The sequence below is a fragment of the Piliocolobus tephrosceles genome, chromosome 10 (genome assembly GCF_002776525.5).
Source record: "Piliocolobus tephrosceles isolate RC106 chromosome 10, ASM277652v3, whole genome shotgun sequence".
Lineage (NCBI taxonomy): Eukaryota > Metazoa > Chordata > Mammalia > Primates > Cercopithecidae > Piliocolobus > Piliocolobus tephrosceles.
In genome coordinates this window covers 59579979-59605504 of record NC_045443.1, presented here as the reverse complement: position 1 = coordinate 59605504, position 25526 = coordinate 59579979, and the positions used below count along the sequence as shown (strand labels likewise).

At 33.5% G+C, this 25526-nt stretch overlaps 1 protein-coding gene across 5 annotated transcripts in view; it reads right to left on the bottom strand.

The window, feature by feature from the left end:
- USP15 (ubiquitin specific peptidase 15) overlaps positions 1-25526 on the bottom strand; it is a 147956-nt gene that overhangs the window by 35682 nt on the left and 86748 nt on the right. For 3 of the 5 annotated variants that reach the window (XM_023225092.3, XM_023225096.2, XM_023225094.2), the window contains 2 exons: positions 21899-21985; positions 15587-15731 (listed from right to left, as the gene is read on the bottom strand). In XM_023225092.3, the coding sequence (XP_023080860.1) occupies positions 15587-15731; positions 21899-21985 (232 nt within the window). Of the gene's footprint in view, positions 1-15586; positions 15732-21898; positions 21986-25526 lie in introns of those variants that run through there. The other 2 variants (XM_023225093.2, XM_023225097.2) reach the window with 1 other exon arrangement.

Sequence of the window (25526 nt, the reverse complement as noted above, 5' to 3'; positions counted from 1 at the left end):
ATGCTTAAGAATTGAAATAATGTAATAGTAGGAGAGGAAAGGGCAAAATATGTGCTATATAAGAAGTAGAATGAACAGGACTTGGGGTAAGTCTTAGGTTTTTGACTTGGGTTTCTGGGTTGTACCTATAAGAAAGTGTAGGAAATAAAACAATCAAGATTAGTGGAAGTAGGCATCTTGAGTTTAAGTTACATGTAGTTTAACTTGGCAGGAATATCCATTTAACAGTTACACATTGGAGGGAAATTCAAAGACAGAGCATGAGACAAATTTTGGATGTTAGTATATAAATGGATGTCAAATTTTCAAAGGTAAAGGGGGTACAAGGAACCTAGCAAACAGGAGGTCCAGAGTGACCTAATCAAAAGCAATTTCTATAGGGTGGTGTGATGATAACAGTATTTGATATTTTTATATGTTTACATGTGCCAAGCACTTCCCAAGCACTTTATCTTCATTTTACAGATGAAGAAACTACGAAGTTTCTTATCCAAGGTCATATAGCTTGTAAGTGGCAGAATTGGGATTTGAATACAGGCAGTCTAGTTCTAAAATCCATGCTTTGACCTACCATGCTAAGCAGCTGACAGGCTGTGGTGAGATAAGGACTAGTGAAGGGGAGATGGGAAAGTAGGGGGAAAGCACAGTTCATCCTTTTCAAGGTCATGGGTCTCCCTTTCTCTACTTCCCATCTGAAAAAAAGACTTGACTATGTATATATGCTGAAAGGAAGAAAGACAGTGAAGGTGAGGTTAAAAGTATAAAACAAGGCCAGGTGCAGTGGCTCATGCCTGTAATCCCAGCACTCTGGGAGGCCGGGGTGGGCGGATCACGAGGTCAAGAGCTCGAGACCATCCTGGCCACCATGGTGAAGCCCTGTCTCTACTAAAAATACAAAAATTAGCCGGTGTGGTGGTGCATGCCTGTGGTCCCAGCTACTCGGGAGGCTAAAGTAGGAGAATTGCTTGAACCCAGGGGGCAGAGGTTGCAGTGAGCCGAGATCGCGCTACTGCACTCCAGCCTGGCGATACAGCGAGACTCTGTCTTAAAAAATCAAACAAAAAAATAAGTATAAAACAAAGGAAACAAGGGAACAGGTCTCAGAGATGGGAACAGGTCTCAGAGATGGTAACAGAGGCTCCAGGTATCATCATGACGAGACATATTTTTGGTATGTTGTTATACAATGAGACTACTGTAAGTATAAAAGGAAGCTAAATGTACGTTTTATTCTACTATTAATATTAAGGATTTCCTTATTAAAAAAGTAACACTTTGGTCACAAATTTGTTTCATTTTAAAAACACTTATTAGAAGTCTTCTCCTGACAACGTACAGAAAATGGCATTTAGAAAAGCCCTAGAAATTATTCATAATGCCTCAATTATGTATCAAATGTAGTACATAACAGAAACAGCATTATGTGATATACACCAAATCTGGTATATAATTGAGGCGTTAAGAATAAGCATTATATATTGCTCAAGATATTTTAGGTACTCCTCTTTTTAGAGCTGGCACATGTGTGAAAAAGCATCAATAGTTGGCATATGAAAAAATAAAATAAAAAAAATCAGGTAGCAGAAAAAAAAAGGAAAAAAAAAACCAGTTGGTATATAAAGGATTCCAATATTTTTTATTGAGTGTGTCAACAACGTGTTTTTGCTGTGGTAAAACAGATGTCTGATATGGGAATTTCTGAGGTGAAAAAATGTAGAAACTAGCATGAGTTATGTTTTAATTTGCATCTCTGGCAATTGTCTATTTTATGACCAAATGAACATATAAGTCATAATGGACAGTAATGTGCTCTAATAAATGAAATAAAAATGTGACTCAAATTTCACCTTCCTGATAAAGCCTCACTCACGTCCCAATGACTCAAAGAAAGAACTTTGCTTCTATGACATTTTGCTGATCACGTTTTCTATTCTATAACATATTATATCTTATTTATATGTCTTCCTCATTCACTAAACCATGAACTTCTAGAGGACAAGTACTGTCTTTTAAAATTGTGTATACCAAGGTCTAGAACAATGCGTGGCACATAGTAGAAACTCAATGGATGCTTGTTGAGTCAGCCAAATAAATTAGCTACTAAAAACATGGAAAGGAACAACTGGTACCAGCCACTGCAAAAACATACCAAATTGTAAAGACCATCAACACTATGAAGAAACTGCATCAACTAATGGGCAAAATAACCAGCTACCATCATAATGACAGAATCAAATTCACACATAACAAATATTCACCTTAAATGTAAATGGGCTAAATGCCTCAATTAAAAGACACAGGCAAATTGGATAAAAAGTCAAGACCCATCAATGTGCTGTATTCAGAAGACACATCTCATGTGCAAAGACACACACAGGCTCAAAATAAAGGGATGGAGGAATATTTACCAACCAAATGGAAAAAAAAAAAAAAGCAGGAGTTGTGTAATATTTGATAAAATATATTTTTAAACCAACAAGGATCAAAAGAGACAAAGAAGGCCATTACATACTGGTAAGGGGATCAACGTATCAAGAAGAGCTAATTATCCTAAATATATATGCACTCAATACAGGAGCACCCAGATTCATTAAGCAAGTTCTTAGAGACCTACAAAGAGACTTAGACTCCCACACAGTAATAGTGGAATATTTTCAACACCCCACTGTCAACATCGGACAGATCAACGAGACAGAAAATTAATGAGGATATTCAGGACTTGAACTCAGCTCTGGATGAAGCAGACCTAATAGACATCTACAGAACTCTCCACCCCAAATCAACAAAACATACATTCTTCTCATCACGTCATTGCACTTATTCTAAAACTGACCAAATAATTCGAAGTAAAACACTCCTCAGCAAATGCAAAAGAACGGAAATCACAACAAACAGTCTCTCAGACCACAGTGCAATCAAATTAGAACTCAGGATTAAGAAATTCACTCAAAACCGCACAACTACATGGAAACTGAACAACTTGCTCCTGAATGACTACTGGGTAAATAACGAAATGAAGGCAAAAATAAAGATGTTCTTTGAAACCAATGAGAACAAAGACACAACGTACCAGAATCTCTGGGACACATTTAAAGTAGTGTGCAGAGGGAAATTTATAGGACTAAATGCCCACAAGAGAAAGCAGGAAAGATCTAAAATTGACACCATAACATCAAAATTAAAAGAACTAGAGAAGCAACAGCAAACACATTCAAAAGTTAGCAGAAGACAAGAGATAACTAAGATCAGAGCAGAACTGAAGGAGATAGAGATACAAAAAACCCTTCAAAAAAATCAATGAATCCAGGAGCTAGTTTTTTGAAAAGATCAACAAAATAGACTGCTAGCCAGATTAATAAAGAAGAAAAGAGAGAAGAATCAAATAGACGCAATAAAAAATGCTAAAGGGGATATCACCACTCATCAGAGAATACTATAAACACCTCTACACAAATAAACTAGAAAATCTAGAAGAAATGGATAAATTCTTGGACACATACACCCTCCCAAGACTAAACCAGGAAAAAGTTGAATCCCTGAATAGGCCCATAAAAAAGTCTGAAATTACTTTGGGAGGCCGAGGTGGGCGGATTACGAGATCAGGAGATCGAGACCATCCTGGCTAACCTGGTGAAACCCCATCTCTACTAAAAAATGCAAAAAATTAGCTGGGTGTGGTGGCGGGCGCCTGTAGCTCCAGCTACTTGGGAGGCTGAGGCAGGAGAACGGCGTGAACCCGGGAGGTGGAGCTTGCAGTGAACCGAGATCGTACCACTGCACTCCAGCCTGGGCGACAGAGTGAGACTCTGTCTCAAAAACAACAACAACTAAAAAAACTCTGAAATTGAGGCAGTAATTAATTAGCCTACTGACCAAAAAAAAACCCAGGACCAGATGGATTCAAAGCCAAATTCTACCAGAGGCACAAAGAAGAGCTGGTACCATTCCTTCTGAAACTATTCCAAACAATACAAAAGAGGGACTCCTCCCTAACTCATTTTATGAGGCCAGCATCATCCTGATACCAAAACCGGGCAGAGACACAACAAAAGAAGAAAATTTCAGGCCGATATCCCTGACGAACATCGATGCGAAAATCCTCAAGAAAATACCAGCAAACCAAATCCAGCACCACATCAAAAAGCTTATCCACCATGATCAAATCGGCTTCATCCATGGGATGCAAGGCTGGTTCAACATATGCAAATCAATGAAAATAATCCATCACATAAACAGAACCAATGAAAAAAACATGAATATCTCAATAGATGCAGACAAGGCCTTAGACAAAATTCAACACCCCTTCATGGTAAAACCTCTCAATAAACTAGGTATTGATGGAATATATCTCAAAATAAAAGTTATTTATGACAATCCCACAGCCAATATCATACTGAATGGGCAAAAACTGGAAGCATTCCTTTGAAAACTGGCACAAGACAGGATGCCCTCTCTCACCATTCCTATTCAACATAGTATTGGAAGTTCTGGCCAGGGCAATCAGGCAAGAGAAAGAAATAAAGAGTATTCAAATAGGAAAAGAGGAAGTCAAATTGTCTCTGTTTACAGATCACATGATTGTATATTTAGAAAACCCCATCCTCTCAGCCCTAAATCTCCTTAAGCTGATAAGCAACTTCAGCAAAGTCTCAGGATACAAAATCAATGTGCAAAAATCACAAGCATTCCTATATACCAATAACAGACAAACAGCCAAATGATGAGTGAACGTCCATTCACAATTGCTACTAAGGTAATAAAATACCTAGGAATACAACTTACAAGGGATGTGAAGGACATCTTCAAGGAGAACTACAAACCACTGCTCAGGGAAATAAGAGAGTACACAAACAAATGGAAAAATATTCCACGTTCATGGATAGGAAGAATCAGTATCGTGAAAATGGCCATACTGCCCAAAGTGATTTATAGATTCAATGCTATCCCCATCAAGCTTCCACTGACTTTCTTCACAGAATTGGAAAAAACTACTTTAAACTTCATATGGAACCAGAAAAGAGTCCGCATAGCCAAGACAATCCTGAGCAAAAAGAACAAAGCTGGAGGCATCACGTTACCTGACTTGAAACTATACTACAAGACTACAGTAGCCAAAACAGCATGGTACTGGTACCAAAACAGACCAATGGAACAGAACAGAGGCATCAGAAATAGCACCACACATTTACAACAATCTGATTTTTGACAAACCTGACACAAACAAGCAACGGGGAAAGGATTCCCTATTTAATAAATATTGTTGGGAAAACTGGCTAGCCATACACAGAAAACAGAAACTGGACCCCTTCCTAATACCTTATAAAAAAATTAACTCAAGACGGATTAAAGACTTAAAAGTAAGACCTAAAACCATAAAAATCCTAGAAGAAAACCTAGGCAATATCATTCAGGACACAGGCATGGGCAAAGGCTTCATGTCTAAAACACCAAAAGCAATGGCAACAAAAGTCAAAACTGACAAATGGGATCTAATTAAACTAAAAAGCTTCTGCACAGGAAAAGAAACTATCATCAGTGTGAACAGGCAACCTACAGAATGGGAGAAAATTTTTGCAATCTATCCATCTGACAAAGGGCTAGTATCCAGAATCTACAAAGAAACTTAAATTTACAAGAAAAAAAACAACCCCATCAAAAAGTGGGTGAAGGATATGAACAGACACTTCTCAAAAGAAGACATTTATGCAGCCAACAAACATATGAAAAAAAGCTCTTCACTACTGGTCATCAGAGAAATGCAAATCAAAATCACAATGAGATACCATCTCATACCAGTTAGAATGGTGATCATTAAAACGTCAGGAAACAACAGATGCAGGAGAGAATGTGGAGAAATAGGAATGCTTTTACACTACTGGTGGAGGTGTAAATTAGTTCAACCATTGTGGAAGACAGTGTGGCGATTCCTCAAGGATACAGAACTAGAAATACTATTTGACCCAGCAATCCCATTACTGGGTATATACCCAAAGGATTAAAAATCATTCTACTAAAAAGACACATGCACACATATGTTTACTGCGGCACTTTTCACAATAGCAAAGTCTTGGAACCAACCCAAATGTCCATCAATGACAGACTGCATAAAAAAAAAGTGGCACACATACACCATGGAATACTATGCAGCCTTAAAAAAGGATGAGTTCATGTCCTTTGCAGGGACATGGATGAAGCTGGAAACCATCATTCTCAGCAAACTATCACAGGAACAGAAAACAAAACACTGCGTGTTCTCACTCATGAGTGGGAGCTGAACAATGAGAACACATGGACACAGGGAGGGGAACATCACACACCGGGGCTTGTTGTGGGGTCGGGGGATAGGGGAGTGATAGCATGAGGAGAAATACCTCATGAAGGTGACGGGTTGATGAGTATAGCAAACCACCTTGGCACATGTATACCTACGTAACAAAACTGCATGTTGTGCACATGTACCCCAGAACTTAAAGTACAATAATATAATAAAAAAGAAAAATTAAAAAAAAAAACTAATTCCATTCACTAAAAAAATAAAATAAAAACAAGAAAACAAGTTTGGTTGCTTTTTATTAATAACTCCTTTGCCCATTTCTCTTTCCAACTCTAGATGAATCTAGGCATCTGTTTTATGCACCATGTAACTGAACATTGTTGGAAAAAATTTCAAGTGAATATATTTATACCATTCTAAATTGATGATCTCCAATATCAAATGAGACCTCAACACTGCTGAGCAATCTTCTTACCCCTTCATTCTTAGGTAATGATCTAGTCTTGTATTTTGGGGACAATGGAAGCCATCACAAAATCTAGACATTGCTTGCATCCGTAATCCCTTTCTTTCCTCCTATTACAAAAGAAGTCTCATTCCTCCATTCAAATGTATTGTAGGGCTTAGTTCTTGGACGTCTTTTTCATAGATGCCCTCATTTAGACACAACCATTTCCATGATTTTAAATACCATCTACAACAGGCAGACTTTTATTTCCAGCGTAGGCCTCTGATCTATATTCCATAGTAGAATATCCAACTGTCTATGATCTATCTGCTTTGATGTTTCACAGATATCATAAACTGAACATGCCTAAAATTAACTCATAATCTCCTCCCCATCCCAAATTTACTTCTTCTACTATGTTCTTCTTCCTACTACTCTGCAATTTCATTAAATGGTTACATCTATCATTATGATATATAAGCCAAAAACTAGAGAGACACTTGTGATTCCCTTCACCTTTCATGAATCTGAGTGCCTTCTACATGCCAGACACTATTCCAGGCAATGGGGCTACAAAAGTGACTAAAACAAAATCCTCCTGGGAGGGAGAGAGGGAGAGAGCAGGGGGTGGGGACATGGGGAGAGGGTATCTATGTTGGGAGTAGGGGAAGATACACAGACAAGCAAAAAGCCCTAACAGAAATAAAGCATGCCAGATGGTTATGAGTACTGTGTGGAATGTGGGACAGTCACCATTTTTTACAGGGTGACTGAGGAAGGACCTGATAGATAATAGAGACCTAATGGAAGTGAGAAAGCAAGAATATAAATATTTAGAGGAAGAATATTACAGGTATAGGAAACTGCAAGTTCAGAGACCCTAAGGCAGGCACGCTCTTGGCATGTGTGAGGGTGAGGATGGAACAAGGTAAGCATGGAGGTAAGTGATAGGAAATAAGCTAGCATGGGGCTAGATCCTACAGGGCTTTGTACTTTGTTTTAAGGACTCTGGCTTTCATTGAGTGAAATGGGAAGGCATTTGGTGTTATTGCCTAAGTAACAGAAAATGCCTTAGGTTTGAAACAAATTGCTGGCTGTTCTTTTAAGAACAGATTGAGGAGGATAAGGATAGAAGCAAAGAAACCAGCTAGCAGGCAAACGGAATAAACCAGATAAGAAGATGGTAGCCTGAAACCTGTAGTGCCTTTGTAACACATTAAAATCTAAAGTCTCCCTATATGATCTGGCTTTTGCCTGCTCCTTCAAACTCATTTTGTCTCACTCCCCTTCATGCATTATTCCACAAACTACTCTTCTGGTTCCTCAAACTTGCCCTTCTTAGCGGCTTTGCACATGTTTTTGGCCCTTCTAACTTCACCTGCCAAATTCATACATATTCTTTGGTCAAAGCTCATGTTACTTTTGGTAAATATGACACCCAGCTTAAATCAGGTGCTCTCCAAGCTCCCGTTAGCACTCTACTTTCTCTTTCATCATACTTATCACAATTCATGATTGATTTAATATTTATCTCCCTCATTAGACTGTAAACTCCAGGGAAAATAACTGTTTTGTTCATCATGGCATAATTAGTGATTATGAGAGTGAAAGTCACCTAACAGACCTTCAATAAATATTTGCTGAATAAATGACTTCATAAGTCATTCATTACTTATGAATTACTTGAAAAAAATTACCTAGCTTGATAATCTACAATATTCTGAAAATAATGCTCTGAATAACTTCTGGCTTTCGAAAATCAACTTTGTCATTGAAGGATGAAAAATATCTACCAGTGATACTCAGAAGAATAAAAGCAATTCCAAAAGGAGTACTTCAATAGCTTTTAACATTCTGAACATCAAATGAATTAAGTGTGTATATAACCTCCTAGGGAAACTGTTTTAAATGGCACAACATTAATGGTACTTAATGAGAGCATCTTGTATTATGGGGGACAATCATTTCAACTAAACATAAAAACATTTTTAACAATTGTACATGTGAATATACTTAATGTCACTATACACTTAAAATGGTTAAAATGGTAAATTCTGTTATATTTTACCACAACAACAAAAAAGCATTTCTTATAGGTTGATTGGTATAATTTCAAAAAAATACATTATCTCAAAATGTACTGAATAACAACCCAGTTTTAACTCATAATAACTTGTCTTAGTGACTGGAAATCAAACTTTCCTTGCTTCAATTTCCTCATTGGTGAAATAGAGATACTTATGCCCTAACTCACAGACTTCTGTGAAGAGAAAATTAAGTAAAAAACAATAATAATAAAAAAAAAACCCTGCATTATGCAAAGGGTACTGCTATTAACAGAGGTTGCAGGTTCAATACGGGGCTGTTAATGTTTTAATATGTGTTTATATGAGAACTAGCAACTCATTTAGATATTACTATTAATCAAACAATGGTTTAAGTAACCAACTCACTGACCCTCTTCCTGCCCAGATAGTTTATAAATCATTGTAAAGAAGTAAATGGCAATCTTTTAGAAAACACTTTGACATCAAAAAAATGAGCTGCTTGATTTTAACTAAGAAAAGTAAACCTAAAATAAGTTTTTCTTTCCTTTTATTTTCTTGGAGGGAGGGAATAAATCCGTAGTTCCCCTTACAGATTACAGATGGACATATCTGATGTTTTGCTTTTAATTACAGATTCCTTGAAATAATTATAAAAATTGATACAAGATACTTCAGCCTAATTATATTAATAACTTCTGTTATAAGATGTAGTCACTACAATACTATCTAATAAGTATATTATTAAATTGGTGTTGAACTTTCCTAGCCAGGATAGTGTAAAACCATTCTGTATTTTATAATTAGATGTAATAATTTACAACTCTTTTGAAAGAACCTCTCTATTTCTCTAAGATCTCTATCATGTCATTTTCCTGTTATAGAATTAGGGACAGATAAAACACATAAAAACCTAGATTAATTCAGACAGAGGCACTAATCTTAGGGAACTTTGCTTATTAACTGAGAATAATGTGAACAGTGACAAATCAAATCTCATGTACCCATCTGAGATTAGGAAAGGCATGTTTTCATAACAAATCATTATTAGCCAAGTTACACAAGTGCAAGGCATTCTTTTAGAGATGCCATTTCTCCCCTAGTTGTGAACACTACCTTTTTATAGAACTATCCCATATATACTCTTTCTTAAAATAATCTGTCTGAGAACATAGGTTCTTCTTTTCCCACCTCTGTTCTCTTTCAAAAAGGAAGGGGTATTCTAGTCCAAAGGGAAAAGTAAAAACATTGTTATCTATGTTGAGAAAAACGAATGGTTCTAATGCAGGCAAGGTTGTTTCTTTTTTCTTTTTCTTTTTTTGCTTTTATCAAAATGGATAGATGACCTGACTGAGTTGTCATTTGATAGACGATTGAACATATTTTTGATGACAATTTGCTATGTAATTTCTGGCACATAACATGAAAGGAACTCACATAATTGAGTTTAATATCCTGGATTAGGATGAAAACCTGACCCAGAAAGTAGTATTTTTAAATTTTTCATCAGCCACATTCTCAGTTTATCAGAACAAATACAAGATCCTAAACTATTTTTTAAAAAGTATCTTGTGTCTCAGAAGTGAGGTTTTTCCTTTTACAATGAAAACTATATTCATTTAAATATAAGGTTGGTAATTTAAATAAAATTAGAAGGTTTTGCGTTAAACTGGACTTCTGAGAAACTGAGTTCCAATAAATGCAAAAACAAAGTCTCAAGAGCAGGCTAGTTGAAGTAATGTAACACAGAAATAACAGCTTCAGAAATAACTTTTTCTCTGTTTTACAATGTAATGAAGATCTATCTAGTTTCTTAAAAGTGTTATTTCTGTGTAGTATTACTTATTCTCTTAAATCTTTAAAAAAGTTTAAACTTTCAACATTCTTCTAAATTTTTGAAATTCTGTTTTTTTCTAATCAACAGATCATAGGGGAAAAAAAGCTGACCTTAAAAATGCTTGAAATCCCAACTTATTTTATATTTTATGACAGGAATAATGAATGTCTTTGATTAGTGTCACTTTTTTCAAGGTCTTCCTAGAATCTATTTAACGAGCTCTATTATGTCCAAGTAAAGATTTTGAAAACAACCATCTTATGCCATGCTGCTTTCCAATGGAGAAGACCACATTACTCCCCTGTTTCAAATCCATCTGAAGAGGTGTTTCATTCAGGAAACTAACCATGAGCCTCCTAGGTAGGCCTTGACAATTAAAAAGACAAGGGTTGAAGTGCTCTTGAATCCACTGAACTAATGCTAATTAAAATTATCACTAATAATGCAAAATTTAAAAACTGGGCACTCTCTAGATGGAGTAACAGATTTAGGGCACTAGAAAACTATCTTATTATATTATTTGAACCAATGGGTCATGGTGGTATATGCCTATAATCATAACTACTCAGGAGGCAGGGGCTAGGGGTAACCCAACTCAAGAATTCTGAATTTCCAAGTGCCCTACAAATAGAATATTCATAAACAATTCTATGTTATCATATCCTTTCCTTATCAGCTTGCCTAGGAAGAGTCAATTTAACATACTTCAGAAATCAAAGAGATGATAAATACCTACTGCAATAACACTATATGAAAAATAAAAGTACACTCAATTATTTCTTTTTAGTCCACTACGGTCCATATGGAAAAAGACTCAAGAAAAAAGAACAGGCACAACGGTTATGGAGGACAGAAACTTTCAGAGTCATTCTGCTTAACTTCTTGAATTTTAAAAAAAGATGAGATAATTTCTACATAATACCTATTCAGTATTTATGATGTGCCAGTCAGTATGCTACGAGTTAAAAATCACCAACTCACGTAACCCTTACAAAACTACTAAGATAGGGTACTATTATTTTCTTGTCAGACAATGAGAAAAATGAATTGTGGAATTAACTTGCTTAGGGAAACACAGTTATTATAAGAAGCAGGAAAGCCATGTTTTTAATCCAAGTGGTGTAGCTCCACAAACTGTGATCTTAACCTGTATTATTAGTTTTTTACGTGTTTCTTTTTTTTTTTTTTTTCCAAGCCAGACTTTGGCTTTCAAACTATTCCTCAGAGTCCTGGGATTCCATGAGAAAGCTTCTGGGGCCATTGTGGAAAGTAAAGGAAAGCAGATGGGGTTCTGGGAACTTCACCCAACCAAAGCAATTTTACAATATCTACTTAAATAATGGGGAAACAATTAAACTTTCCACAGTAACTTAAAAAAAAGATTTTGATGCTAAAATACAAAACATTTGAAAATCACAATATCTAGGCTGTAATCTTCATAAGGTCAGGATATACAGTTGTCCTTGGTATCCACAGAGGATTGGTCACAGAAGCCCCCCTCTCCACCTTGGGGATACCAAAATCCATAGATGCTCAAGTTCTTGATATAAAATGGTGTTGTATTTGTATATAATCTACATATATCCTCATATATACTTTAATCATCTCCAGATTTGTTATAATACTTAATAAAATGTAAATGCTATGTTAATTGTTATATTGCATTGTTTCAAAATTCACATTATTTTAAATTGTTATTTATTTATTTATTTTTTTTGAGATGGAGTTTCACTCTTGTCACCCAGGCTGGAGTGTAATGGTGCGATCCTGGCTCACTGCAACCTCCGCCTCCCGGGTTCAAGCGATTCTCCTGCCTTAGCCTCCCAAGTAGCTGGGATTACAGGTGCCCACCATCACGCCTGGCTAATTTTTGTGTTTTTTAGTAGAGACGAGCTTTCGCCATGTTGGTCAGGCTGGTCTCAAACTTCTGACCGCAGGTGATCCACCCGCCTCGGCCTCCCAAAGTGCTGGGATTACAGGCATGAGTCACCACGCCCAGACAAATTGTTGTATTGTTATTTTTTACTGTGCTATATGGCAGTACCATATTTACCAGAAGAGGTTAATACTCATTCATACCATTATATCAGACAATCTTGAGTACCAATATCACTAAATTAAATAACAACAGTAATAATGTTAAATCACACTCAGACTGGCGCTGCTTAGTTTTTAATCATTGGTGGTCAAAAGATTTCACTATCTCAAGGCTACTGATGGGCTAAGTATAACCCACTCTTACATTTAAAAAGTGTACCTTTTATACTCTTTTTTTTTTTTTTTTACATATGTCAATACTATACCACCTGATGTGGTGAAATGATCACTCAAATTTGGAGGATACTGAATTAATTTAAGAGATCACATTAAAATTCAAATTGTCAGTAGAAATAATATTTGATAATATTTTCTAAAATTGATGAAAGTTGTCTTCAATTTCAAAGAAGTTACAAGGAAACTTGAAAAAAGCATAATTGAAGAAATAGTATCTGACAAAACCTATAGAATCTATTCTATTAGTTATCTAATACCCTTTTTATTTTTGGATCTATGAAGTTAAATGAATTTTTGTGGAATAGAGGAGTAAAGGCTACTGCCACTATTTTGTACTCCCTCTTACAGTCAATTTTCAGCTCGAGAGCTGACATCTTAATCAATTAAAAATCATGGAAGTTTTAAGAAAATAAAACTAAAGGCCTAGCTTTTCTAATTTCAGATGTGAACTAAAAGCTAAAAGCCGCACAAATAAAAACTCGTTTTTCTCTTCTCCAAATTGTTTGAAGAACTTTATTTTAGAGACAGTATAGTTTCTAACTAAATTAAGCAATAGTCATGAAATAATATCCACTGCTTAAAATACTCACTGCTAAAATCTTCATCAAAAAATTTTATGGCTATTACCATAAAATTATAAACCATCACACTCATGGCTATGTCTCAGATGAAATGGAACACGTGATGGTAAATTATATTAGGAGGGTCTGCAATGGAGCTATCAATTTATTCTAATAAAATAGTTTTGAATAGAAGCAAAAATGAATAAAATGAAGATTCTCACACCTTAAACATAACATGCAAGAAAGTTAAATGATGCCAAATCTAGCTCAACCTGGCTGGTTAAAGATTTAATTTTAATACCCATTTTTGAGAAATTGCAGTTAACCATATGTAGACAACACTAAACAGATGTATCAAAGGCACAAAAAACTAGGATGTAGTATTGCTTTAGAAGGAATTTAGTCTGAATGCTGGCCCAAGCCTCCCATGAATGATTAGCATCAACACAAACTCTTGTGCTCTCCTGACAGATTCAATTTCGAATCCCTATGTTGTTAAAATATTTTATTAATATTTATGAAAAAGCACCAAGATTGGTTTTCCATACTAGGAAAAAAAACTCTAGCTGATATCAAGCCTCTGGAACCAAAGAAATTTTGGCAGTTCAAGGATAAAGAGGTATATAAAAATGAATATAACTTGGTGATCTGGGAACTGGGTTTTCTGGTAATGGTATAACAACAATTTACATAAAACATGTTCCAGAGATGGTCCAACAGATATTATAATTTGTCTGTCCCATTCCTATCTCTGAAAGCTAGGCACCCATGTACTTTACTTTGTTATTTAATAACTATTAGGACAATAATACATTTTGGTTTTCTTCTTCATCTAGAAAAATAAAGATAAAAATTTAAATTGTCTCTATGTCTAACTAGTGCTAGAATTCTTGAAAACCTATTTTGAATAAAGTAACACTACATTATGAGCAGGATTACTCACCCGAAGAAATTTAAAAGAAGAGTTTATTAATCTATATATTAACCTATCTGCTTGGGCAGATAAGCCACTTCTCAAGTGGTTCAACTCTAAAGCAAAATACCAGAAATCAATTATGCCTTCCCCACTCAATTTCTAAAAGGATGCGAACTCCTGGCCTATAGTGTATGAGAGATTCTAATTTCCAAGAATATAAAAAGGCAATGGTTAATTTAGGAAACAGTTGTATGAATGACGATGTATAAAAAGATTCACTTAGAATACTGAATGGTGAAGAGTCATCCTTTTCTCAGATAGTGAGAAAGATGTCTAATAATGTCCTTATCAATCTACATCCTGCATTTAATCTATATCTTTGGAGGCTGCATTCTGGGCATAGGAGAGTCAACAAAAAAATATGAATAGAGAACAGAAAAGTTTAGATTTAAAACTAAAAATCCAGAATTCACAAAAGAGACTGACCAAAAAAAGGTTAAAATTCAAGTATCAAAAATGGTTTGTCATTATTCTGAACTTTTATAAACACAGAAATTTTATCTGTAAAAGGGGAATAAAATAACCAGCCCTAAGTTTATTATACACAGTAACAGTAACACTAAAATATATATATATCTCATTACTTCAGAATCAATCAAAGACATAAATATTTAAAAAGTTAAGTTGAAAGAGGATATAGACTAGAGCAGAAAGAAAAGAAAAAAGGGGTAGGGGGAAGGGGAAAGGCAGTTATCTCTTATATCCCCAAATTAAAAGGCCTTTAAGGGAAAGTGATCTGTTAAAATATGTATATAAAAAGAAGTTCCCAAGATTTTCCTTTTTAAAATTTTAACTTCCCACTAAGACAAAAAAAAAGAAAAAAAAAAAAGGGCAATAGACTTCTACTGAATAACGGAGGGAAAGCACAAGCTTTTTTGCTTTTTTTCCCCCCTTCTTAGACAGCTTAAGTTTTCTGTTTGATATTATGTTTCTGCAAAGTGGTATTTAATCTTGTACATTATGTTAATCAATCACATGTCACCTAATTGAGAAACATATGTTCTACTACCAGTAGCAGAATGAATGAGTCAAATATGTATGCTTACATCTTCCATGAAAAATGAACTTTCAAAACATATACCCATGTTCTGGCATGAAAAACCAACTCTATCTTCTTGTATTATAGATTTCCATGAAACATGAGTTTCACTTTGTTTACAAAGACCTACCTGAATAGCTGAATTCATGAAACACGTATTTCCCAAGTTACTTAGGCCACAGAGACCTGGCTGTTCATTGTTTCTTCCAGGTTCTGAATAATCATAGTTCTTATAAGCAGTATATGATGGGAGACAGTAATTTGAGTTTTTCACACTGGAAGAAAAAAATATTTTCATAATGCAGCCAATTATATTACAACATATTTATAATAAAGAGTACTTTAGGCCTCTTTATGAGATATATAGTTGATCATTAAATTTCTTTTATAAAGTACTCAACTGAGATACTTTTAAAGACTTGAACCTCAAACAAAATAACTCACCCTGAGTTAAGATACTCCTTATCCAATCAACAAATAACTCTCAAATACCACACCAACCAATACAAACCACGATTATATCTTTCTACCTTTGATTAACTGGAGCAGCTTTACAGCTTGCTCCATTCCCCATTGCTCCATCAAATTTAAAACATTCAGATTTTAAAAACCAACTGCAGCAACAAATCATCTCCTTTATGACCCTTTTGCATTCTGTTATTGTAATAGAGTAAAAACGGTAGAAACAGTAGGAGTTATGCTTTAAAAAGTTACAGGTAAGAGCAGAGAGTTCCAAGGCCACTGTGACCTCACTGTTATGATGCACTGATGATTCCATTTATAGTTTCTATGCTAGACCAGCAAAAACTAGTATTCAAATGCAGAAAAAAGCCTGGGTGAACAGGAATGCAAAAATGATTCTAAGCAAGTATATCCCAGTGTTATTTGCCTTTTCTTTCTTCTGGTTTCTCAGATTAATGTAGTTTATTTAATTAGATAAATAAAACTTCAAGATAATTTAAATGTTAATATTAAAAACTATAATATTCTAAAAGTTACAAAATCAGGATAATTTTTAGAAAGAAGAAAATGTTAAATGATCCTTCTTCCTTCCGCATATAATAAAAACTAATTTTGTGAAAAAGAATGGATTCTTTCTTATTTCTTAATAGGTTATTTTATAGAATATGTATGATGAATATTTTGGATATAATCCAAAAGCAAGCTTTCAATCTTTTTTTATTTATTAGAAAGAACCTGAATGAGATCTTTGCTAAAAGCAAATGACGCTATAAATAAAACAGCTTTATAAATGAACATGTAAATCGGTATCTCTAGCAATTCACAACTGGCTATAATTTATTCCTGGTATTACTTTTATAGAGTAGTTTTTTCTTATAATTTCAAGTACTTCACTTTATTATTCCATATATTACACTCTCACTTTGTCATTATAAGAGTTTATGTGAACTATACTACTACCTGTTCTAACAGTCTTTAGTAAAACACATACACACACACACACACACACACACACACACACACACACACACACACACCCCAGACAGGTAAAACACACCAAACCAAACCAACCTCAAATTACTCATACAATGTTAGCCTACTAATGTTTCTGTATTTTTTAAAAAAACACTCCCTTCTCCTGGAAACAAAAAAGGTCAACTCCTCGACTCCGAAAAAACAATCCACCCTGAGATAAAAACAGCAGGCGTCAAAGAAATAAAACATTGATCAATTCAAATTCAGAATTGCTAGACTTATAGATATTTACTTGTCTTAAACTGAAACAAAACACAAAAAATATAACTCATGCATCTTTTCTTGGCAAATCATTAGCCTATGATTCACTTTTTATTTTATATTCCTAGTAACTAATAAAGTACAAAGTGCCTATCAGCAATTTTAAGTATTTTCACTCATAATTGGATTATTGAATCTAACTTTGGGTACACACAACAAAAAGCTGGAGTACAAAAAAAAAATCCTGTTTTTCTTTTATTAGTGTTAAGTAGTGCTAAAAATGAAGATCTTCTGTATATTATTTTAAAAAATGCAAGGCTTGTATTTTCTACACATTCTACATATTACAGAAAAGAAAAAACTTCTGACTGTGAAATTATAGTAAAATTTAAGCAGCTAGGGCACACAGGAAAGTATGCCCAAATGCATGCTCACGCCTATACACACACACATGAAAAGACTAAAAGCACATTTACATGCTCATTCCATAAGTATATATTCAGATATCTTGTCTCTCCCCACGTGTAACACAAAGAGATGCTGGAAGTTCTATTCTTCTTTGCAGCAACATGATGGAATTTGATGGGAGAGAAATTCCTATTTACTGAGAAATGAATAAAAAACTTATATGCAAAGCAGTTTTTTGGTTTTGTTTTTTAAGAAAATCTAAATCCCTAAATAATATCTACAACTTCGCTCAAAGGTTGAGATAGTCTAGATGCTCAAAATGATAATGAAAATCAATGAATTTAAGACACTTCAATATTATCTTGATTGGTTACTTATAATTCACACGTTATGTGTGCTTTAAATGAAATATTAAGGTTTGTCATGGAAAATATCAAAACTAGCAGTTTATGTAATTCAAAAAATTTATGAAAATCTGGGCCCTAGTATCTTTCATAACTATGTCTAGTAATTACTTCCTAAAGATCTTAAGCTAGTCATCATCTTTTAAGGCTATGCTACTTTGCAAAAATAAATTTACAGTAATAGTAATGGGAATTTTAATACTATATTAGGTTAATTCTGTATTATATCCATCCTTCTTTAATAAAAACACACTAAAAATACACTTCTTTTGTAAAATTGAACCTTACCTTTCTATAAAAAATTTCAGATTGACTTTTAAGCTAGTACTGACACCTGAGTTTATAAATATTTAATTTAATCCTCATAACTATAATTATGCCCATTGTGCAGTTAATGAAATGATGCTTTTAGCTAACAAATTTATCAAGAGCCAGATGGTTAGCTCTGGTAGTTTCCAAAATTCACAGTTCCTGTTCATGGCTCAATCTCATACAGGGAATAATTTTCATTTCAAATAAAAAAGATATAAATAAATTAACAGAAAAACAGAAATGTGCTCTGCATTTGGAATGACAAATTAAGACAATAAACACATTAACAATATTTTTTTTAAAGGCAGTGTTAGTAATATATCAAAGCAAAGAAAGCAGGGCAGAAAAATACAGGTTATAGAACTATTACCAGAAAGACAAGCTGACAGATACTTAAAAATGTACTTAAATTATAACTGAGGCAAAACCAAATACACATGGGACTAACAGGTAACATTATGACACAAAGTAAACAAACTATATTATAGTAATGGATTTTTCTTAACACAAGTTTTAATAAAAACTTATTAAACTTAAATGAAATAATTCCAAGTATACTTTATTACTTGGAATTATTTTATAACAATATTCTTATTTCTGGAAATGAAAATTTTATATCTTAGAAACGTACCAGTGTAGGGTTAAATCTTGAATTTATAAATAAATTTCATATAAGTTTGTGGACAACTACTTTATTATTTATATTTGTAGACTATTTCCACATACATGAGGTTTCAAAAACAAATGCAAAAAGGTCATTACTATTTCACCTACTTTTAAAGAAACTATGCTATTTCTGAAGTCTTTCCACAAGCTGAAGAAATTCAAGAAGTAAATTGTATGTAAAACAGTTGTTTAAATATGGAATTCAAGTTTTTTAAGGTTAAAAAACAAAACTTTCCATTTTATAAATGCATAAGTTCTGTTCCTTACTAAGAAAGAAAATCCATACATAAAAATGTACTTTCAAGCTCAAAATGGTCACAGCTTCATGGTACCTCAGTGACCATTTGCTACTAAAACTCCATAATATGACAGGGCTATTTCAGTGTTTGAATTAAAAAAATATAAATAGCTAAAAATATAATGTAGTCATATGATAGAATCATTGAAACTTAAGACTCTAATTTCTCTCAATAGTTTCTGCAGTCAGAGGTTTTTAGATTAGCTTATGCAAACAGAACAAAACCAGAAACATACCAGACCACACATACCAATATGGTAATACTGGTCAAAATACAGTTTACATTCAATATAGTCTATATACAATGTTAAAAATATCTCCAAAGAATGACTGTAACTACCTGTAAATAAATTCTTTTATAGTAAATATGAGAGCCATCTGCAATGAGTAAATCATAAGTAATATTTTATCTAGCATGAAGTTTACTTAAAGCTCTCATTTACGAAATACAAACCAAATTACGAGGCGTTATTTTCACTCTTTTCTTTTGGCCTGTGCACATACATTTTTAAATAGAAGAGAAGACACTGCAGTGTAATTCTGAATATTCAATGTCTTCAGTATTTTAGTATTACACTATGATGTAATATTATTACATATAGTGTACATATCTTTTTACGAATTAGTGAAATAAGAATGTGAACGTTTCAAATGTTATTGATTCATACTGGTAAACTGTTTTGCGAGAAAAAATTATTCTAATACTCCAAGCACTCAGAATCATTATAAAAATACATGTCATTGTTTAATTTTTCCCAATGTGACTGAGGTAAGGGAAAGCAAATGGGGTTTTTCATGGTTTTAATTTACATATCTCTAATCAGTAGTGAATGTGAAAATTTAAAATATTTATCCCGGCTGGGTGAGGTGGATCATGCCTGCAATCTCAGCACTTGGGAGGCTCAGGCAGGAGGATTTCTTGAGCCCAGCAGTTCGAAACCAGCATGGGCAACATAGTGGAACTGTCTCTATGAAAATAAAAATAAAAAAATTAGTGGGGAGTAGTGGCATGTGCCGTAATCCAAGCTACTCAAGAGGCTAAGGTGGGAGGATCACTTGAGCCTGGGAGGTTAAGGGTGCAGGGAGCTGTGACTGTGACACTGCACTTTAACCTGGGTAACAGAGTGAGACCCTACCTCAAAAAAAAACTTTATTTCTTATTTAATTCCTTTACTTTTACTGCCCAATGTTTCTAAGACTATCTTAGAAAATTTCTAATTTTTATGAGCTTGATATATTTAGAATATAAATCCTTTATCATTTATAACAAGTACTTTTTTCCATTTATTTGTCCTTTTTTAATATGCTTGGATTTAAAATTTCAGAGAGAAATTCTCAGACGTGAGCCAATTTTCTCAACAATATTTCCTGGATAATCTGCCCATTCCTATTAGTCTACAATGCCTCCTGATCACATTAAATTCTTTTTATAGAAAGACTTGTTTCTGAGCTAGATTCCCTTGATATGGAGGTGTATTTTTGGGTCAGTACTATGTTGTTTGAATTTCTGTTATCTTTGTAATACATTGTGATATTTAGTTTAAGACTAATCCTTATTATTCTTTTCCAAAATTATTTTAGTTCTGTCATCTACTTATAATCCAGATGTATGTTAGAATCATTTTTGTCATCCTCCCCCAAAAGATAAATTTTGAGGGAAAATTAAGTAAACATATAAATGTAATTATTGGTGTTTTAATTTTAAAGATTATATCACAAATAGCTTTAGTCTTTTAGAATTTACTCACTGAGATAATCAGATGCCATTTAGAAACTGCAAAAATATCTAAATACTAATATTTTACAATTAGTATAAGTATATACTAACATATAATTTGTATAAATATTAGATAAATATCTAATACTAATATTTTAGTGCAAATACCTAAATAATTTCACTCTAATCCATAAACAGCACTATACATACCAAAAATAAATAAATAAATAAAAGGAGGATAATCATCTCTAGATCAATATTCTTCCCATAATTTGGGCTAATTACAAATAATAAAGGTTTTCTTTCGACCTTTTTCAACAAAAAAAATCAATGTTCAAGGTAATACACTCAGAGTCAATACAAGATAATACACTCAGAGTGAAGCTCACGTAACCTTGACTTTCATCGTTTTTCTTAGTGCAATATAACACACACTTCAACAAAATTTTTATAAATTCCATGACTCTAAATTTTATTTGGCAAGGGGTAAGGCAATTGTTTTTCTGAACTTCTCAAGAAAAAATGGTTGCCTTTTTCATAAACAAAAATTTATGTGTGCTTTCCACTTGAGAATCACTGATAGACACTTTTTAAAAATACTTTACTATATGTGATTACATATCCAGTTCTAAAATGACATCTGAATTTAAATTCTTCCTAAAAAATTGTGTTCTAACAAACTTCTAAATATATTTTAATGATTAGTATTTAGTATATAAAATTCTTTGTTTTATTTCTTTCAATGTGTGTATTAAATCAAGAAGTAATTTAATTGCTTTCTTTTTTGTTAAGTTACTCCTGGAAGAACTAACCAGTAATTTAAAAGAAAATCAATTTTAATGCATTAAGACTTTTATCCTAAAATTTAGATACAAGAGATTTTTGCAACCATAATAGGGTGATCAATTAAACAAAGAGTTTTTAAGATTCAGTGCTTACTTTCTGTTGTTCATGTTGTTATAATTATTTGATAGAGATGAAGGAGAGATCTTTGGTAAAGTTGAAAAATTGGATGCACCTGGGGACCTTTAAAAATATGAAAATGTTAAATTAGATAAAAAAATGAAGAATTTTTAAATTATGAAATAAAAGAACTAACAGATGACAATGTTTGTAGTAAATGAATGCTGAAAAGTAGATTTATGAGCAAAATCACTATTATCCTTTGGTTTTCAATTTTGAATGTATTTTTCCTTATAAAAACATAAAAGTACAAAAGGGAACTATTTTCAAATAAAATTTATCAAATTAAATATGCGACTTGCTATTATTTCTATAAATCTACTAACTACATATACCCATTTCCGAGTTTAGGTAACCATTTTTAACATTTTACGATCAATTTCCATTAGTCAATGGAATTAAACTATTTTACTGTTTCTCACTGGTACACCATGGCATTCTAATTATGCACAACATTGACACAGAGATCAGAGAACATTACCAATTTTTAAAAATTAAGGCAACGGGGACAAAATAGATAAAATAATTCCAAGCATAATCCCAATATGCTATATTTGGCCAAAGGAAAAAAGCATAAATCTGACTACAGTATATATACATACCTTATTAATTCAGAATCTTATTGAAGAAACTGCAACTACTATTGGTTTTTAATCAACAAATATGCATTAAAGGCATGACTTATAATCAACAAATCTATAATACGGCAACAATCTAAATACTTAAAGGTCACTAGAAGTTTTACTTTTCCTTGTAATTTTGTAAACATATTATTTTAGTTTACTAGGCAACAGCTAGGCAAGGGGCTATAAAAAGCTAGGTTTCAGTCCAGTGACTCAGTCATTGTAAACTCGAAATTAGTGAGGCCCCAAATGATTCACTTTTAAATATTATGCTAATGAACAATGAAATGGTCAATAAGCAGAAAAGCATAATCTAGAAAATTTGCTTTTAAGTGATTTGGATTTATTTAAATATATATATTTACAATGCATTATGCAGAACAAATGGTGGGCAATAAAATTTTTTAGATATAAAAAAATTTACATTTTCAATTTCACTTTTATTATTTTTTTTAGAGACAAGGTTTCGCTCTGTTGCCCAGCCTGGGGTGCAGTGACACAATCACAGCTCACTATAGCCTTGACCTCCCAGGCTCAAGAGCTTCTCCATCTCAGCCTTCTGAGAAACTGGAACTATAGGCGTGTGCCACATACCCAGCTAATTTAAAAACAATTTTTTTTTGCCGAGACAGAGATCTCACCATGTTGCTCAGGCTAGTCTCAAACTCCTGGCCTCAAGTGATCCTCCTGCCTCAGCCTCCCAAAGCACTGGACTACAGGTGTGATTATAGGCTGCACCAGGCCTACTTTAACTTTTAAAGTTTTATACATTATAAAATCTTAGAAAAACATGTTTTCTTTTGAATGAGGTTCTTTTAGCTGACAAATGCTATATATAACTGGATCCTGTTACGTGGGATTTCTAGTTAGGTACCCTTCTGATGGAAGTCCCTTTAACAAGATTTTATTTTACTGTACTAAACTCAAAAACAAAATACAATCAACCAAGTTTTATTATAAAACAATGTGTAGAACACATTTAAAAAACAATTTTAATGACCCTAATATTCCCAGATAGTAGTTTTAGAATATTAATAAAAAATTGAAATATCGTGGCATTTCTGCCTCCACATTAAGAATTCTAAATTAGGAAAAAACAGCTAAATTGATTAGAGACTGAGTTATAATAAATTAAGAAGGTTAATTTTTAAAAATATAATTCATTACAACTTTCCAAAAACATATATAAATCGAATGTTACTCTGAATCTTATAGTAAAAATTATGGAAATAAAGATCCATTGCTTCATCCAATAAAGTGGCTGAGACATATATATTACATGTTATATATAATATATATACACACTGTATACACTTCACATATATATACACACACATACACATATATATACTTTTTTCTTTTTCTTCTCATCTATGGCCTTTTTTATTACTCATTAGCAACTCTAAGAACTATATTAGAAGGAAAAGAAAATGAAATACCATGGAATTAATTTGTATTTGCAATTTTTATGGAGTTCATTCAAACACTCAAACATTTACTAAATGATTACTATATGCCTCATCCTTGATAAGTACTGGGAATACAAAGGAAGACACAATTCCTGACCTCAAACAGCTCACAATCTAACAGGAAAAAATGACATATAAGCAAAATGACTATAATACAATAATACAATATAAGTACGACAACAAATTCTAATGTAGAATTTTGTAGGTAGTGACATGAGGTGATTTAAAAATGACGTACAATTAGAGGGATAGGTGGGAAGTAAAAGAGTATTACAGGTAGGAAGAATAGCATGCAGAAATCATGTAGAAACCATGATGTGTTCAGGGAATTACCAGTAAATTCAGCTTGGCTTAAAGACTAGGAAGTACTGACAGGAACAGAGGTTACTAAGGTAGGTATGACAATAAAAGGACTTTTATGTTCTATGAAGAAATCTGGATTTTATCCAATTGTGCTGGAGCATGTGGAAAGACTTTAATAGGGTATCAACAAAATCAGATTTGTAATCTAGAAACCTTTACGGAAGAGAAAAAGACTGAAGATTGTGAGACCAGTTAAGGAACTAAAAAAACAAAGGTAAGAATTAATAAGGGGTGGAGTTAAGAAAGTAGAGTAGGCAAGGGCAACGTATCTTGGATGTTTAGGAAGCAGTTCTCGAAGTATAGTCCGTGGATCCTGGGGTCATCAAGACCCTTTTTAAGGTATCCATTGGTGAAGTCAAAACTATTTTCATAATAAATATCAAAGTGTCATTTAAATGTTATTTGACCTCTTTCACTGAGTGGATATTGGCACTGATAGTGCAAAAGCAATGGTGGATAAAACTGCTGAAACCTTAGCATGAATCAAAGGAGTAGCACTAATCTATATTTCACCACATCACAGTAAAAAAAGTTTCACTTGAGAATATTCACATTGAAAAAAAAATTACTGATTTTATTAAATCTTAACCCCTACTTACACTTCTTTTTGATATTATCTGACAAACTGGGAAGTTTGCATAAAGTGTATCTGCTACAAACTGAAGTATCATGGCTGTCATTTAGAGGAAAAGCTTGTGTAGTTATTTGAACTGCATGAACCACAAGTGGAACCAGTCATTGTTTTCAGGACACCACTTTTTTTTATTTTACATTAGGAAACGACTGTGTGTGGTTATTTGGACTTGGCTATTGATATGGCTTGGTTCTGTGTCCCCACCCAAATCTCATCTTGTAGCTTTCATAATCCCCAGGTGTTGTGGGAAGGGCCTGGTAGGAAATGACTGAATCATGGGAGGGGGCGGGTCTTTTCCATGCTGTTCTTGTGACAGTGAATGAGTCTCACGAGATTTGATGGTCTTAAAAATGGGAGTTTCTCTGCACAAACTCTCTTTCTTTGCCAGCCACCATCCATGTAAGACATGACTTGCTCCTCCTTGCCTTCTGCCATGATTTTGAGGCCCCCCAACCCCAGACACGTGGAACTGTAAGTCCAATGAACCTCTTTTTTTTTTTTTTTTTTTTTTTTTT